General features: G+C 66.3%; 1 protein-coding gene across 1 annotated transcript in view; it reads left to right on the top strand.

Annotated features, from left to right (window-relative positions):
* RYR1 (ryanodine receptor 1) overlaps positions 1-14880 on the top strand; it is a 108773-nt gene that overhangs the window by 76242 nt on the left and 17651 nt on the right. The window contains exons 66-79 of the mRNA XM_072920919.1: positions 100-230; positions 1386-1700; positions 2595-2835; positions 4080-4167; positions 4291-4383; positions 5981-5995; positions 7060-7230; positions 8409-8468; positions 9733-9867; positions 10837-10949; positions 11559-11655; positions 12239-12345; positions 13917-13968; positions 14752-14832. Coding sequence (XP_072777020.1) covers positions 100-230; positions 1386-1700; positions 2595-2835; positions 4080-4167; positions 4291-4383; positions 5981-5995; positions 7060-7230; positions 8409-8468; positions 9733-9867; positions 10837-10949; positions 11559-11655; positions 12239-12345; positions 13917-13968; positions 14752-14832 — 1699 coding nt within the window. The remainder of the gene's footprint in view (positions 1-99; positions 231-1385; positions 1701-2594; positions 2836-4079; positions 4168-4290; positions 4384-5980; positions 5996-7059; positions 7231-8408; positions 8469-9732; positions 9868-10836; positions 10950-11558; positions 11656-12238; positions 12346-13916; positions 13969-14751; positions 14833-14880) is intronic.

Genomic DNA, 14880 nt, shown 5'->3' on the forward strand with positions numbered 1-14880 from the left:
CCCACAGGCAGCGCCCAGCCCTGGGGGAGTGCCTGGCCCGCCTGGCCGCCGCCATGGGGTGTCCCCTGGGTGTCCCCAATGTCCCCAATGTCCCCGCAGGCAGCGCCCGGCCCTGGGGGAGTGCCTGGCCCGCCTGGCCGCCGCCATGCCCGTGGCCTTCCTGGAGCCGCAGCTGAACCACCTGAACCCGAGTTCCGTGTACAGCACCAAGAGCGCCCGGGAGCGCGCCCGTGGGTGTCACCTCCGTGTCACCCCTGTGTCCCCTGTGCCACCTCCGTGTCCCCTGTGCCACCCCCGTGTCACCCGTGTCCTCTGTGCCACCTCCGTGTCACCTGTGCCACCTCCGTGTTCCCTGTGCCACCTCCATGTCCCCTGTGCCACCTCCGTGTCACCTCTGTCACCCCCCATCTCCTCCCACAGCCGCCGGCGTCTCCCCACATTCCTCTGTGAGCGCGGCCGTGGTGTCCCCATCTACCCTCGGGCTGTCCCCAGCCCTGTCCCTGTGTCCCCATGTCCCCAGCCCTGTCCCCATGTCCCCATGTCCCCAGCCCTGTCCCCATGTCCCCGTGTCCCCAGTGCTGGGTCTCCCCTCGCGGGTGGAGGAGCTGTGCCCTGTCCCCATGTCCCCCTGTCCCCGTGTCCCCAAGCCTGTCCCCTGTCCCCAGTGCTGGGTCTCCCCGCGCGGGTGGAGGAGCTGTGCCCTGTCCCGTGTCCCCATGTCCCCATGTCCCCCGCCCTGTCCCCATGTCCCCAGCCCTGTCCCCATGTCCCCATGTCCCCAGCCCTGTCCCCATGTCCCCAGCCCTGTCCCCGTGTCCCCAGCCCTGTCCCCAGCCCTGTCCCCATGTCCCCTGTCCCTGTCCCCATGTCCCCTGTCCCTGTCCCCAGTGCTGGGTCTCCCCACGCGGGTGGAGGAGCTGTGCCCTGTCCCCATGTCCCCATGTCCCCATCCCTGTCCCCATGTCCCCATCCCTGTCCCCATCCCTGTCCCCATGTCCCCATGTCCCCAGCCCTGTCCCCATGTCCCCATGTCCCCTGTCCCTGTCCCCAGTGCTGGGTCTGCCCTCGCGGGTGGAGGAGCTGTGCCCTGTCCCCATGTCCCCATGTCCCCGTGTCCCCATGTCCCCATGTCCCTATGTCCCCATGTCCCCATGTCCCCATGTCCCCATGTCCCCAGTGCTGGGTCTCCCCTCGCGCGTGGAGGAGCTGTGCCCTGTCCCATGTCCCTATCCCTGTCCCCATGTCCCCAGCCCTGTCCCCATGTCCCCGTGTCCCCAGCCCTGTCCCCTGTCCCTGTCCCCAGTGCTGGGTCTCCCCGCGCGGGTGGAGGAGCTGTGCCCTGTCCCCAGCCCTGTCCCCATGTCCCCATGTCCCCATGTCCCCAGTTCTGGGTCTCCCCTCACGGGTCGAGGAGCTCTGCCCGGACCTGCCGGACCTGCAGCGGCTGATGGGGGACATCGGGGCGCTGGCGGACTCGGGGGCGCGCTACACGGAGATGCCGCACGTCATCGAGGTGACGCTGCCCATGCTGTGCCACTACCTGCCCCGCTGGTGGGAGCGCGGCCCCGACGCCGCCCCCCAGGGCCCCTGGGCCACCGAGGTCACCGGCCACCACCTCAACGCGCTGCTGGGCCACATCCTGCACATCGTGGTCAACAACCTGGGCATCGACGAGGCCTCCTGGATGAAGAGGCTGGCGGGTGAGGGGGCCCGGAGGGGCGGGTGGCCACGGGTGGGTCCTGCAGGGCACTCTGTGGTGGTCCCAGGATGGTCCTGGTGGTCCCAGGATGGTCCTGGTGGCCGTGGGTGGGTCCTGCAGGTCACTCTGTGGGGGTCCCAGGGTGGTCCTGGTGGCCACGGGCGGGTCCTGCAGGTCCCTCTGTGGTGGTCCCAGGATGGTCCTGCTGGCCACGGGCGGGTCCTGCAGGTCACTCTGCTGGGGTTTGGGGGTCCCAGGATGGTGCTGATGGTCACAGGCAGGTCCTGCAGGTCACTCTGCTGGCCCTGGGTGGGTTCTGGTGGCCCCAGGATGGTTCTGGTGGCCACGGGCGGCTCCTGCAGGTCACTCTGCTGGCCCTGGGTGGGTTCTGGTGGCCCCAGGATGGTTCTGGTGGTCCCAGGATGGTGCTGATGGTCACAGGCAGGTCCTGCAGGTCACTCTGCTGGGGTTTGGTGGTCCCAGGGTAGTGCTGGTGGTCCCAGGATGGTCCTGGTGGCCCCAGGATAGTGCTGGTGGCCCTGGGCACGTCCTGCAGGTGATGGTGGCAGCCATGTGCAGTCCTGGGGGGGTTCTGGTGGCCACAGGACTCACGGTACCCGCGGTTTCCTGTGGCTGTGTTCGCCCAGCCCATCGTCAGCAAGGCGCGGCCGGAGCTGCCCCAGGGCTGTCCCAGGGTGGTCCCAGGGTGGTCCCAGGGGGTTTTTGGTGGCCCCAGGACTCACGGTTTCCCAGTTTCCCGGTTTCCCATCCCAGTCTTTGCCCAGCCCATCGTGAGCAAGGCGCGGCCGGAGCTGCCCCAGGGCTGTCCCAGGGTGGTCCCAGGGTGGTCCCAGGGGTTTTTGGTGGCCCTGTGACTCACGGTTTCCCCTCACAGTGTTCGCCCAGCCCATCGTGAGCAAGGCGCGGCCGGAGCTGCTGCGCTCGCACTTCATCCCCACGCTGGGGCGGCTGCGGAAGCGCGCGGGGAAGGTGGTGGCCGAGGAGGAGCAGCTGCGCCTGGAGGGCAAAGCCGAGGCCGAGGACGCGGAGCTGCTGATCCGCGACGAGTTCTCCGTCCTCTGCCGCGACCTCTACGCGCTCTACCCGCTGCTCATCCGCTACGTGGACAACAGCCGGTATGGGGGGACACACGGGGCTGGGGACAGTGACTGCCAGGGGCTGGGGACAGTGACACAGGGCTGGGGACACAGCTGGGGACAGTGACACAGGGCTGGGGACAGTGACACGGGGCTGGGGACAGTGACAGGGCTGGGGACACGGCTGGGGACAGTGACACGGGGCTGGGGACACGGCTGGGGTCTTGGGCACAGTGCCAGGGGCTGCTCTACCCGCTGCTCATCCGCTACGTGGACAACAGCCGGTATGGGGGGGCTGGGGACAGTGACAGGGGCTGGGGACAGTGACACAGGGCTGGGGACAGTGACACGGGGCTGGGGACAGTGACACAGGGCTGGGGACAGTGCCAGGGGCTGGGGACAGTGACAGGGGTTGGGGACAGTGACATGGGGCTGGGGACAGAGACAGGGGCTGGGGACAGTGACACGGGGCTGGGGACAGTGACACGGGGCTGGGGACAGTGACAGGGGGCTGGGGACAGTGACAGGGGCTGGGGACAGTGACACGGGGCTGGGGACAGTGACCGGGGCTGGGGACAGTGACACGGGGCTGGGGACAGTGACACGGGGCTGGGGACAGTGACAGGGGGCTGGGGACAGTGACAGGGGCTGGGGACAGTGACACGGGGCTGGGGACAGTGACATGGGGCTGGGGACAGTGACAGGGGCTGCTCTACCCCCTGCTCATCCGCTACGTGGACAACAGCCGGTATGGGGGGACACACGGGGCTGGGGACAGTGACACGGGCTGGGGACAGTGACACGGGCTGGGGACACGGCTGGGGTCTTGGGGACAGTGACAGGGGCTGCTCTACCCGCTGCTCATCCGCTACGTGGACAACAGCCGGTCAGGGGGGGCTGGGGACAGTGACACGGGGCTGGGGACAGTGACATGGGGCTGGGGACAGTGACACGGGGCTGGGGACAGTGACATGGGGCTGGGGACAGTGACAGGGGCTGGGGACACGGCCAGGGGGGATGGGAGCACCACCGGGATAAGCCAACCATGGTGGCCTTGGGGACACTGTTGGCCGGGGTGGCCTTGGGGACACGGCCGTGGTGACCCAACCGTGTTGGCCGTGGGGACCCAACCGTGGTGGCCATGGAGGTGGTGACCCACTGGTGACCCACTGGTGACCCTGCTGACCAACAGTGGTGACCCACTGGTGGTGACCCCCCCCAGTGACCCCCCCGTGACCCCCGTGACCCCCAGTGACCCCCCGGTGTCCCCGGTGTCCCCGCAGGGCCAAGTGGCTGACGGAGCCCAACGAGGACGCGGAGGAGCTGTTCCGCATGGTGGGCGAGGTCTTCATCTACTGGTCCAAGTCTCACGTGAGTGGGGGTCCCAGCGGGTCCTGGGGGGTCCCTGAGGGTTTTGGGGGGTCCCAGGGGACCTTTTGGGGGTCCCAGGGGACCTTTTGGGGGTCCCTGACCCCCCGCCTGTGTCCCCCCCAGAACTTCAAGCGTGAGGAGCAGAACTTCGTGGTGCAGAACGAGATCAACAACATGTCCTTCCTGACGGCCGACAGCAAGAGCAAGATGGCAAAGGTGGGCTGGGGGTCCCCAAAACGGACCCCTGAGCCCCCCAGGACCCCCTGAGCCCCCCAGAACCCCCCCCTGAGCCCCCCGGGACCCCCCGAGCCCCCCGGGACCCCCTGAGCCCCCCGGGACCCCCTGAGCCCCCCGGGACACCCTGAGCCCCCCAGAACCCCCTGAGCCTCCCCAGGACCCCCTGAGCCCCCCCAGGACCCCCTGAGCCCCCCGGGACCCCCCCCCGAGCCCTGAGACCACCCCAAAATCCCACCTGGGACCCCAAATCCTGCCTTGGACCCCGAATTCACCCCAAATCCTGCCTCAAACTCCTAATTCACCCCAAAATCCCCACCTTGGACCCCAAATTCACCCCAAATCCTGCCTTGGACCCCGAATTCACCCCAAAATCCCACCTGAGACCCCAAATTCACCCCAAAATCCCACCTGGGACCCCGAATTCATCCCAAAATCCCACCTGGGACCCCTAATTCTGGCCCCAACACTGTCCCCGTGTCCCTCACACTGTCCCCGTGTCCTCAACACTGTCCCCATGTCCCTAACGGTGTCCCCATGTCCCCAACACTGTCCCCGTGTCCCTCACGCTGTCCCCATGTCCCTAACGGTGTCCCCATGTCCCTCACACTGTCCCCATGTCCCTCACACTGTCCCCGTGTCCCTCACACTGTCCCCATGTCCCTAATGCTGTCCCCATGTCCCTAACGGTGTCCCCAACCCTGTCCCCATGTCCCTAACGGTGTCCCCGTGTCCCCAACCCTGTCCCCATGTCCCTAACGGTGTCCCCATGTCCCCAACACTGTCCCCATGTCCCTCACACTGTCCCCATGTCCCTAACGGTGTCCCCGTGTCCCTAACGGTGTCCCCGTGTCCCCAACCCTGTCCCCATGTCCCTAACGGTGTCCCCGTGTCCCTAACGGTGTCCCCGTGTCCCCAACCCTGTCCCCATGTCCCTAACGGTGTCCCCACGTCCCTCACACTGTCCCCATGTCCCTAACGGTGTCCCCAACACTGTCCCCATGTCCCCAACACTGTCCCCATGTCCCCAACCCTGTCCCCATGTCCCCAACACTGTCCCCATGTCCCTAATGGTGTCCCCGTGTCCCTAACGGTGTCCCCAATGGTGTCCCCAACACTGTCCCCACGTCCCTAACGGTGTCCCCGTGTCCCCAACACTGTCCCCGTGTCCCCAACCCTGTCCCCATGTCCCTCACACTGTCCCCACGTCCCCAACCCTGTCCCCGTGTCCCCAACCCTGTCCCCGTGTCCCTAACGGTGTCCCTGTGTCCCTCACACTGTCCCCGTGTCCCTCACGCTGTCCCCATGTCCCCAACACTGTCCCCGTGTCCCTAACGGTGTCCCCGTGTCCCTCACACTGTCCCCATGTCCCTAACGGTGTCCCCGTGTCCCTCACACTGTCCCCATGTCCCCAACACTGTCCCCATGTCCCCAACACTGTCCCCATGTCCCTCACACTGTCCCCATGTCCCCAACACTGTCCCCATGTCCCCAACCCTGTCCCCGTGTCCCTAACGGTGTCCCCGTGTCCCTCACGCTCTCTCTCTTCTCTCCCCCTCGGCTGCGGGTGCTGCTCCAGTCAGGAGAAGGACAGGTTAGCGGGGGGGGGTGGGGGGGACGGGGGTCCCGGGGGTCCCCCAGGACCCCTCGGTGGGGTCACCACCCCTGGGACCCCAAAACTCCTGCGGGATCCTGTCCTGGGGGGTCACCACCCCTGGGACCCCAAAACTCCTGCGGGGTCCTGTCCTGGGGGGTCACCTCATCTGGGACCCCCAAAACTCCTGCAGGGTCCTGTCCTGTGGGGTCACCACATCTGGGACCCCCAAACTCCTGCGGGGTCCTGTCCTGGGGGGTCACCACCCCTGGGACCCCAAAACTCCTGCAGGGTCCTGTCCTGGGGGGTCACCACATCTGGGACCCCCCAGGACCCCTCTGTGGGGTGACCTTGGCTGGGACCCCCCTGTCCTTATGGGGTTACTCCTGTCCCTGTGGTTTTGGGGTCCCCGCTGACCCCGTGGGTGTCCCCACAGGGCGGTGGCTCGGAGCAGGAGGTGACACTGAGGTTTGGGGTCCCTGCTGACCCCGTGTCCCTGTCCCTGTCCCCGTGGTGTCCCCTCAGGGCGGTGGCTCGGAGCAGGAGGTGACACTGAGGTTTTGGGGTCCCTGCTGACCCCGTGTCCCTGTCCCCTCGGTGTCCCCTCAGGGCGGTGGCTCGGAGCAGGAGGTGACACTGAGGGTTTGGGGTCCCTGCTGACCCCGTGTCCCCAAGCAGGAGGTGACACCGAGGTTTTGGGGTCCCTGCTGACCCCGTGTCCCCGAGCAGGAGGTGACACTGAGTTTTGGGGTCCCTGCTGACCCCGTGTCCCTGTCCCTGTCCCCGCAGGGCGGTGGCTCGGAGCAGGAGGTGACACTGAGTTTTGGGGGTCCCTGCTGACCCCGTGTCCCCTCGGTGTCCCCTCGGTGTCCCCGCAGGGCGGTGGCTCGGAGCAGGAGGTGACACTGAGGTTTTGGGGTCCCTGCTGACCCCGTGTCCCTGTCCCTGTCCCTGTCCCTGTCCCCGTGGTGTCCCCGCAGGGCGGTGGCTCGGAGCAGGAGGTGACACTGAGGTTTTGGGGTCCCTGCTGACCCCGTGTCCCTGTCCCCTCGGTGTCCCCTCAGGGCGGTGGCTCGGAGCAGGAGCGCTCCAAGAAGCGCCGCCGCGGCGATCGGTACTCGGTGCACACGTCGCTCATCGTGGCCACGCTGAAGAAGATGCTGCCCATCGGCCTCAACATGTGCTCCCCCGCCGACCAGGAGCTGATCGCGCTGGCCAAGGGCCGCTACGCCCTGGTGGGTGTCACCTGGGACACTGGGGACACCTGGGGACACCTGGGGCACCTGGGGACAGCTGGGGACAGCTGGGGACAGCTGGGGACACCTGGGGATACCTGGGGACACCTGGGACACCGGGGACATCTGGGGACAGCTGGGGACACACCTGAGGACACCTGGGACACCTGGGACACCTGGGGACACCTGGGGACACATGGGGACACCTGGGGACACCCCTGGGACCCACAAATGTCCCATGGGTTTAGGGACAAAGCCCTGGGGTTGGGGACATGGCGCTGGCCAAGGGTGGCCGCTATGCCCTGGTGGGTGTCACCGGGGACACTGGGGACAGCTGGGACAGCTGGGGACACCTGGGGACACCCCTGGGACCCACAGATGTCCCTGGGGTTGGGGACATGGTGCTGCTCAAGGGCCGCTATGCCCTGGTGGGTGTCACCTGGGACACCTGGGACACTGGGGACAGCTGGGGACACACCTGGGACACCGGGGACACCTGGGACACCTGGGGACACCCCTGGGACCCACAAATGTCCCCTGGGGATGGGGACATAGCGCTGGCCAAGGGCCGCTACGCCCTGGTGGGTGTCACCTGGGACAGCTGGGGACACTGGGGACAGCTGGGGACACTGGGGACACCTGGGGACAGCTGGGGACACTGGGGACAGCTGGGGACACACCTGGGACACACCTGGGGACACCTGGGGACACCTGGGGACACCTGGGACCCACAGATGTCCCCTGGGGTTGGGGACATGGCGCTGGCCAAGGGCCGCTACGCCCTGGTGGGTGTCACCTGGGACACTGGGGACACTGGGGACACCTGGGGACACTGGGGACACCTGGGGACACTGGGGACACACCTGGGGACACCTGGGGACACATGGGGACAGCTGGGGACACGTGGGACACCTGGGGACACTGGGGACACCTGGGGACACCTGGGGACACATGGGGACAGCTGGGGACACCCCTGGGACCCACAGATGTCCCCTGGGTTTAGGGACAAAGCCCTGGGGTTGGGGACACGGCGCTGGCCAAGGGCCGCTACGCCCTGGTGGGTGGCCGGGGACACTCAGGGACAAGCCCAGGGTTTGGGGACACCCCCATGGCCTTGGGGACACCCCCCAAAGGTTTGGGGACACTCCCTGAGGTGTCCCCTGTGTCCCCCCCTGCAGAAGGACACGGACGAGGAGGTTCGGGAGTTCCTGCACAACAACCTGCACCTGCAGGACAAGGTGAGCTGGCACTGTCACCATGTCACCGTGTCACTGTGTCCTGTGTGTCACTGTGTCAACAGTGTCCTCAGTGTCATTGTGTCACCATGTCCTGTGTGTCACTGTGTCACCTGTGTCCTCAGGGTCACCATGTCACCAGTGTCCTCAGTGTCACCGTGTCCTCAGTGTCACCGTGTCACCTGTGTCCTCAGTGTCACCGTGTCCTGTGTGTCACGGTGCCACCTGTGTCCTCAGTGTCACCGTGTCCTCAGTGTCACCATGTCACCTGTGTCACCGTGTCCTGTGTGTCACCATGTCACCTGTGTCCTCAGTGTCACCGTGTCCCCAGGAGCCCCCTGTGCCCCCCATTTTCCCAATGTCCCCAATGTCCCCAATGTCCCCAGGTGGAGAACACGGGCTCGGCGCGGTGGCAGATGGCCCTGGTGCTGTCCCCAGTCAATGTCCCCAATGTCCCCAATGTCCCCAATGTCCCCAGGTGGAGAACACGGGCTCGGCGCGGTGGCAGATGGCCCCGGTGCTGTCCCCAATGGTGTCCCCAATGTCCCCAGGTGGAGAACACGGGCTCGGCACGGTGGCAGATGGCCCCGGTGCTGTCCCCAATGGTGTCCCCAATGTCCCCAGGTGGAGAACACGGGCTCGGCACGGTGGCAGATGGCCCCGGTGCTGTCCCCAATGGTGTCCCCAATGTCCCCAATGTCCCCAGGTGGAGAACACGGGCTCGGCGCGGTGGCAGATGGCCCTGGTGCTGTCCCCAATCAATGTCCCCAATGTCCCCAATGTCCCCAATGTCCCCAGGTGGAGAACACGGGCTCGGCGCGGTGGCAGATGGCCCCGGTGCTGTCCCCAATGGTGTCCCCAATGTCCCCAGGTGGAGAACACGGGCTCGGCACGGTGGCAGATGGCCCCGGTGCTGTCCCCAATGGTGTCCCCAATGTCCCCAGGTGGAGAACACGGGCTCGGCGCGGTGGCAGATGGCCCCGGTGCTGTCCCCAGTCAATGTCCCCAATGTCCCCAATGTCCCCAGGTGGAGAACACGGGCTCGGCGCGGTGGCAGATGGCCCCGGTGCTGTCCCCAGTCAATGTCCCCAATGTCCCCAATGTCCCCAGGTGGAGAACACGGGCTCGGCGCGGTGGCAGATGGCCCCGGTGCTGTCCCCAGTCAATGTCCCCAATGTCCCCAGGTGGAGAACACGGGCTCGGCGCGGTGGCAGATGGCCCTGGTGCTGTCCCCAGTCAATGTCCCCAATGTCCCCAATGTCCCCAGGTGGAGAACACGGGCTCGGCGCGGTGGCAGATGGCCCTGGTGCGCCAGGCGGGCCGGGACGAGGACCCCGCCAGCCCCGAGCAGGTCGTGCGCCGCGTGCAGGAGGTGTCGGCCGTGCTCTACCACCTGGAGCAGGTCTGGGGCAGGGCCGGGGGTTTGGGGTGCCCAGGGGCACCCAGGGGTGCCCAGGGGTGCCCAGGTGACCCCAAGGTGGCTGTGTGGCACAAGCTTTGGGTGCTCTGTGCCCTTTTGGGTGCCCTGGGGGTATTTTGGGGGGTCCCAGGGGTGCCCAGGTGACCCCAAGGTGGCCGTGGGGCACAGATTTTGGGTGCTATGCACCCTTTTGGGTGCCCTGGGGGTGTTTTGAGGGGTCCCAGGGGTGCCCAGGGGTGCCCAGGTGACCCCTGGGTGGCCGTGGGGCACAGATTTTGGGTGCTCTGTGCCCTTTGGGGTGCCCTGGGGGTGTTTTGGGGGGTTCCAGTGGTGCCCAGGGGTGCCCAGGTGACCCCAAGGTGGCTGTGTGGCACAGATTTTGGGTGCTCTGTGGCCTTTGGGGTCCCAGGGGTGCCCAGATGACCCCAAGGTGGCCGTGTGGCACAGATTTTGGGTGCTCTGTGCCCTTTTGGGTGCCCTGGGGGTGTTTTGGGGGGTCCCGGGGGTGCCCGGGGGGTCCCGGGGGTGCCCGGGGGGTCCCAGGGGTGCCCGGGGGGTGACCCCAGTGCCCCCCCAGACGGAGCACCCCTACAAGTCCAAGAAGGCCGTGTGGCACAGGCTGTGGGTGCTCTGTGCCCTTTGGGGTCCCAGGGGTGCCCAGGGGGTTTGGGGGTGCCCGGGGGGGTTTGGGGGTATCCCAGGGGTGCCCGGGGGGTCCCAGGGGTGCCCAGGGGTGACCCCAGTGCCCCCCCAGACGGAGCACCCCTACAAGTCCAAGAAGGCCGTGTGGCACAGGCTGTGGGTGCTCTGTGCCCTTTGGGGTCCCAGGGGTGCCCAGGGGGTTTGGGGGTGCCCGGGGGGGTTTGGGGGTATCCCAGGGGTGCCCGGGGAGTCCCAGGGGTGCCCAGGGTGTCCCAGGGGTGCCCAGGGGTGACCCCAGTGCCCCCCCAGACGGAGCACCCCTACAAGTCCAAGAAGGCCGTGTGGCACAAGCTCCTGTCCAAGCAGCGCCGCCGCGCCGTCGTCGCCTGTTTCCGCATGACGCCCCTGTACAACCTGCCCAGGTGGGCACTGGGGCACTGGGGGGACTGGGAGGCACTGGGAGGGACTGGGAGGCACTGGGGGGCACTGGGAGGGACTGAGAGGGACTGGGAGGGCACTGAGGGGCACTGGGAGGGACTGGGAGGGCACTGGAGGGCACTGGGAGGGCACTGGGGGGGACTGGGAGGGCACTGGGAGGGACTGGGAGGGACTGGGGGGGACTGGGAGGGCACTGGGGGGCATTGGGAGGGCACTGGGAGGGAACTGGGTGGCACTGGGACCCCTTGGTGACACCTGGGACCCCTTGGGTGACACCTGGCACCCCCTGGGTGACACTTGGGAGCCCTTGGGTGACACCTGGGACCCCCTGGGTAAAACCTGGCACCCCCTGGGTGACACTGGGACCCCTCGGGTGGCACTGGGCGCCCTCGGGTGACACCTGGCACCTTTTGGGTGACACCTGGGACCCCGTGGGTGACACCTGGCACCCCCTGGGTGACACCTGGGAGTCCTTGGGTGACACTTGGGAGCCCTTGGGTGGCACTGGGACACCTTGGGTGACACCTGGGACCCCTGGGTGGCACTGGGCGCCCTGGGGTGCCAGCCGTGGCGGGTGACACGCGTGTCCCCAGGCACCGGGCGTGTAACATGTTCCTGGAGTCCTACCGGCTCTCGTGGCTGGCGCGGGAGCAGCCGCCCTTCGAGGATCGCATGATCGACGACCTCGCCGTGAGGGCCGGGGACATCCGGGGGGCTGGGGACATCCCCTGGGGGGTTTGGGGACATCCATCAGCGCTTGGGGACATCCTGGGGGGTTTGGGGACATCTGGGGGCTTGGGGACATCCATCAGGGTTTGGAGACATCCCCTGGGGGATTTGGGGACACCCATCAGCATTTGGGGACATCCCCTGGGGGGTTTGGGGACATCCTGGGGGGGTTGGGGACATCCCCTGGGGGGTTTGGGGACATCTCCCAAGGGTTTGGGGACATCCATTGGGGTTTGGGGACATCCATTGGGGTTTGGGGACATCCCCTGGGGGGTTGGGGACATCCCACAAGGGTTTGGGGACATCCCCTGGGGGGTCTGGGGACATCCCCTGGGGGGTTTGGGGACATCCATTGGGGTTTGGGGACATTCCCTGGGGGGTTTGGGGACATCCCCTGGGGGGTTTGGGGACATCCTTTGGGGGGTTGGGGACATCCTTTGGGGTTTGGGGACATCCTGGGGGGTTTGGGGACATCCCCTGGGGGGTTTGGGGACCTCCTCTGGGGTTTGGGGACCCCCCTGATGTCACCTGGGGTCCCCGGCAGAAGTCGGGGCGTGAGGAGGAGGAGGAGGAGGAGGAGGCGGAGGCGCGGCCGGACCCGCTGCACCAGCTGATCCTGCACTTCAGCCGCACCGCGCTCACCGAGCAGAGGTGACCCCAAATCCTGACCCCAAATCCCGACCCCAAACCCCAAAACCCGACCCCAAAACTGCACTTCAGCCGCACCGCGCTCACCGAGCAGAGGTGACCCCAAATCCCGACCCCAAACCCCAAATCCTGACCCCAAATCCCTGAGGGGACCCCAAATCCCAACCCCTAATCCCTGAGGGGACCCCAAAACTGCACTTCAGCCGCACCGCGCTCACCGAGCAGAGGTGACCCCAAATCCTGACCCCAAACCCCAAATCCTGACCCCAAATCCTGACCCCAAAACTGCACTTCAGCCGCACCGCGCTCACCGAGCAGAGGTGACCCCGAAACCTGACCCCAAACCCCAAATCCTGACCCCAAATCCTGACCCCAAAACTGCACTTCAGCCGCACCGCGCTCACCGAGCAGAGGTGACCCCGAAACCTGACCCCAAACCCCAAATCCTGACCCCAAATCCTGACCCCAAAACTGCACTTCAGCCGCACCGCGCTCACCGAGCAGAGGTGACCCCAAATCCTGACCCCAAACCCCAAATCCTGACCCCAAAACCCAACCCCTAATCCCTGAGGGGACCCCAAAACTGCACTTCAGCCGCACCGCGCTCACCGAGCAGAGGTGACCCCAAATCCTGACCCCAAACCCCAAAACCCAACCCCAAATCCCGACCCCAAAACTGCACTTCAGCCGCACGGCGCTCACCGAGCAGAGGTGACCCCAAATCCCGACCCCAAACCCCAAAACCTGACCCCAAATCCCTGAGGTGACCCCAAATCCCGACCCCAAATCCCTGAGGGAACCCCAAATTCTGACCCCGAACCCCAAATCCCCCAGGGGACCCCAAATCCCAACCCCTAATCCCTGAGGGAAACCCAAAACTGCACTTCAGCCGCACCGCGCTCACCTAGCAGAGGTGACCCCAAATCCCCCGGGGGACCCCAAAACCGGCCCCAAGTCCCTGAGGGGACCCCGAAACCCTGACCCCAAATCCCCCAGGGGACACCAAAACCGGCCCCAAATCCCGACCCCAAAACCCAACCCCTAATCCCTGAGGGGACCCCAAATCCCTGAGGGGACCCCAAATTCCTGCAGGGAACCCAAAGCACATCAGGAGGAACCCCAAAACCCCAAATCCCACTGGGGGGGACCCTGAATCCCCGAATTCTATTGGGGGGGACCCCAAACCCCACCCTGGGTACCCCAAACCCACCCTGGGCACCCCAAACCCACCCTGGGCACCCCAAAACCCACCCTGGGTACCCCAAACCCCACCCTGGGCACCCCAAACCCCACAGAGGAGACCCCAAACCCCACCCTGGGTACCCCAAACCCCACAGAGGAGACCCCAAACCCCACCCTGGGCACCCCAAACCCACCCTGGGCACCCCAAAACCCACCCTGGGCACCCCAAACCCCACAGAAGAGACCCCAAACCCCAAAGAGGAGACCCCAAACCCCACCCTGGGCACCCCAAACCCCACCCTGGGCACCCCAAAACCCAGAGTGGCACCTGGGGCTCACCTGGGGCTGACCTGGGTCCGTTTTTGGGGGTCCCCCCTGTCCCCACCCCGCAGCCACCTGGAGCAGGATCACCTGTACATGGCCTACGCCGGGATCATGGCCAAGGTGGGCACCCCAAAACTGGGGCACCCCAAAACCGGGGCACCCCAAAACTGGGATACCCCAAAACCCCAAAACTGGGGACATCCCAAAACCGGGAGTGACCCAAAACCCCAACACTGGGCACCCCAAAACCCCAGCACCGGCACCCCAAAATGCCAGCACCCCAAAACCAGGACACACCCAGGGCTGGGGACTTGGGGGTCCCCGAGGCCATTTTGGGGGTGCCGGGGCTGGGACTGGGGGGGTTCCCAAAGATTGGGGGGGTCCCAAAGATTGGGGGGGGTCCCAAAGATTGGGGGGGTCCCAAAGATTGGGGGGGGTCCCAAAGATTGGGGGGGTCCCCAGGGGATTTGGAGGTTCCCCGGGGATTTTGGGGGGGGGGGTCACAGGGATTTTGGGGTGTTTCAGGGATTTGGGGGGGGTCCACAGGGATTTTGGGGGGGTTCCCAAGGATTTTGGGGTGTTTCAGGGATGAGCGGGGGTTTTGGGGGGTTCCCAAGGATTTTGGGGTGTTTCAGGGATTTTGGGGGGGGTTCCCAAGGGTTTGGGGGTGTTTCAGGGATTTTGGGGGGGTTCCCAAGGATTTTGGGGTGTTTCAGGGATGAGCGGGGGTTTTGGGAGGTTCCCAAGGATTTTGGGGTGTTTCAGGGATTTTGGGGGGTTCCCAAGGATTTTGGGGTGTTTCAGGGATGAGTGGGTTTTTGGGGGGGTTCCCAAGGATTTTGGGGCCCCCCAGGCTGTTTTTGGGGGGGGTTCCTAATTTGGGGACCCCCCCCATTGTCCCAGAGCTGCCACAGCGAGGAAGGGGAGGAGGAGGAGAAGGAGGAAGAGGAGAAGGAAGAGGAAGAGGCCGAAGATTCCTTTGAGGTGGGGGGGACCCCAAAACCCCGTGACCCCGGTGTGACCCCGGTGTGA

Source organism: Taeniopygia guttata, chromosome 34 (assembly GCF_048771995.1).
Source record: "Taeniopygia guttata chromosome 34, bTaeGut7.mat, whole genome shotgun sequence".
Classification (NCBI taxonomy): domain Eukaryota; kingdom Metazoa; phylum Chordata; class Aves; order Passeriformes; family Estrildidae; genus Taeniopygia; species Taeniopygia guttata.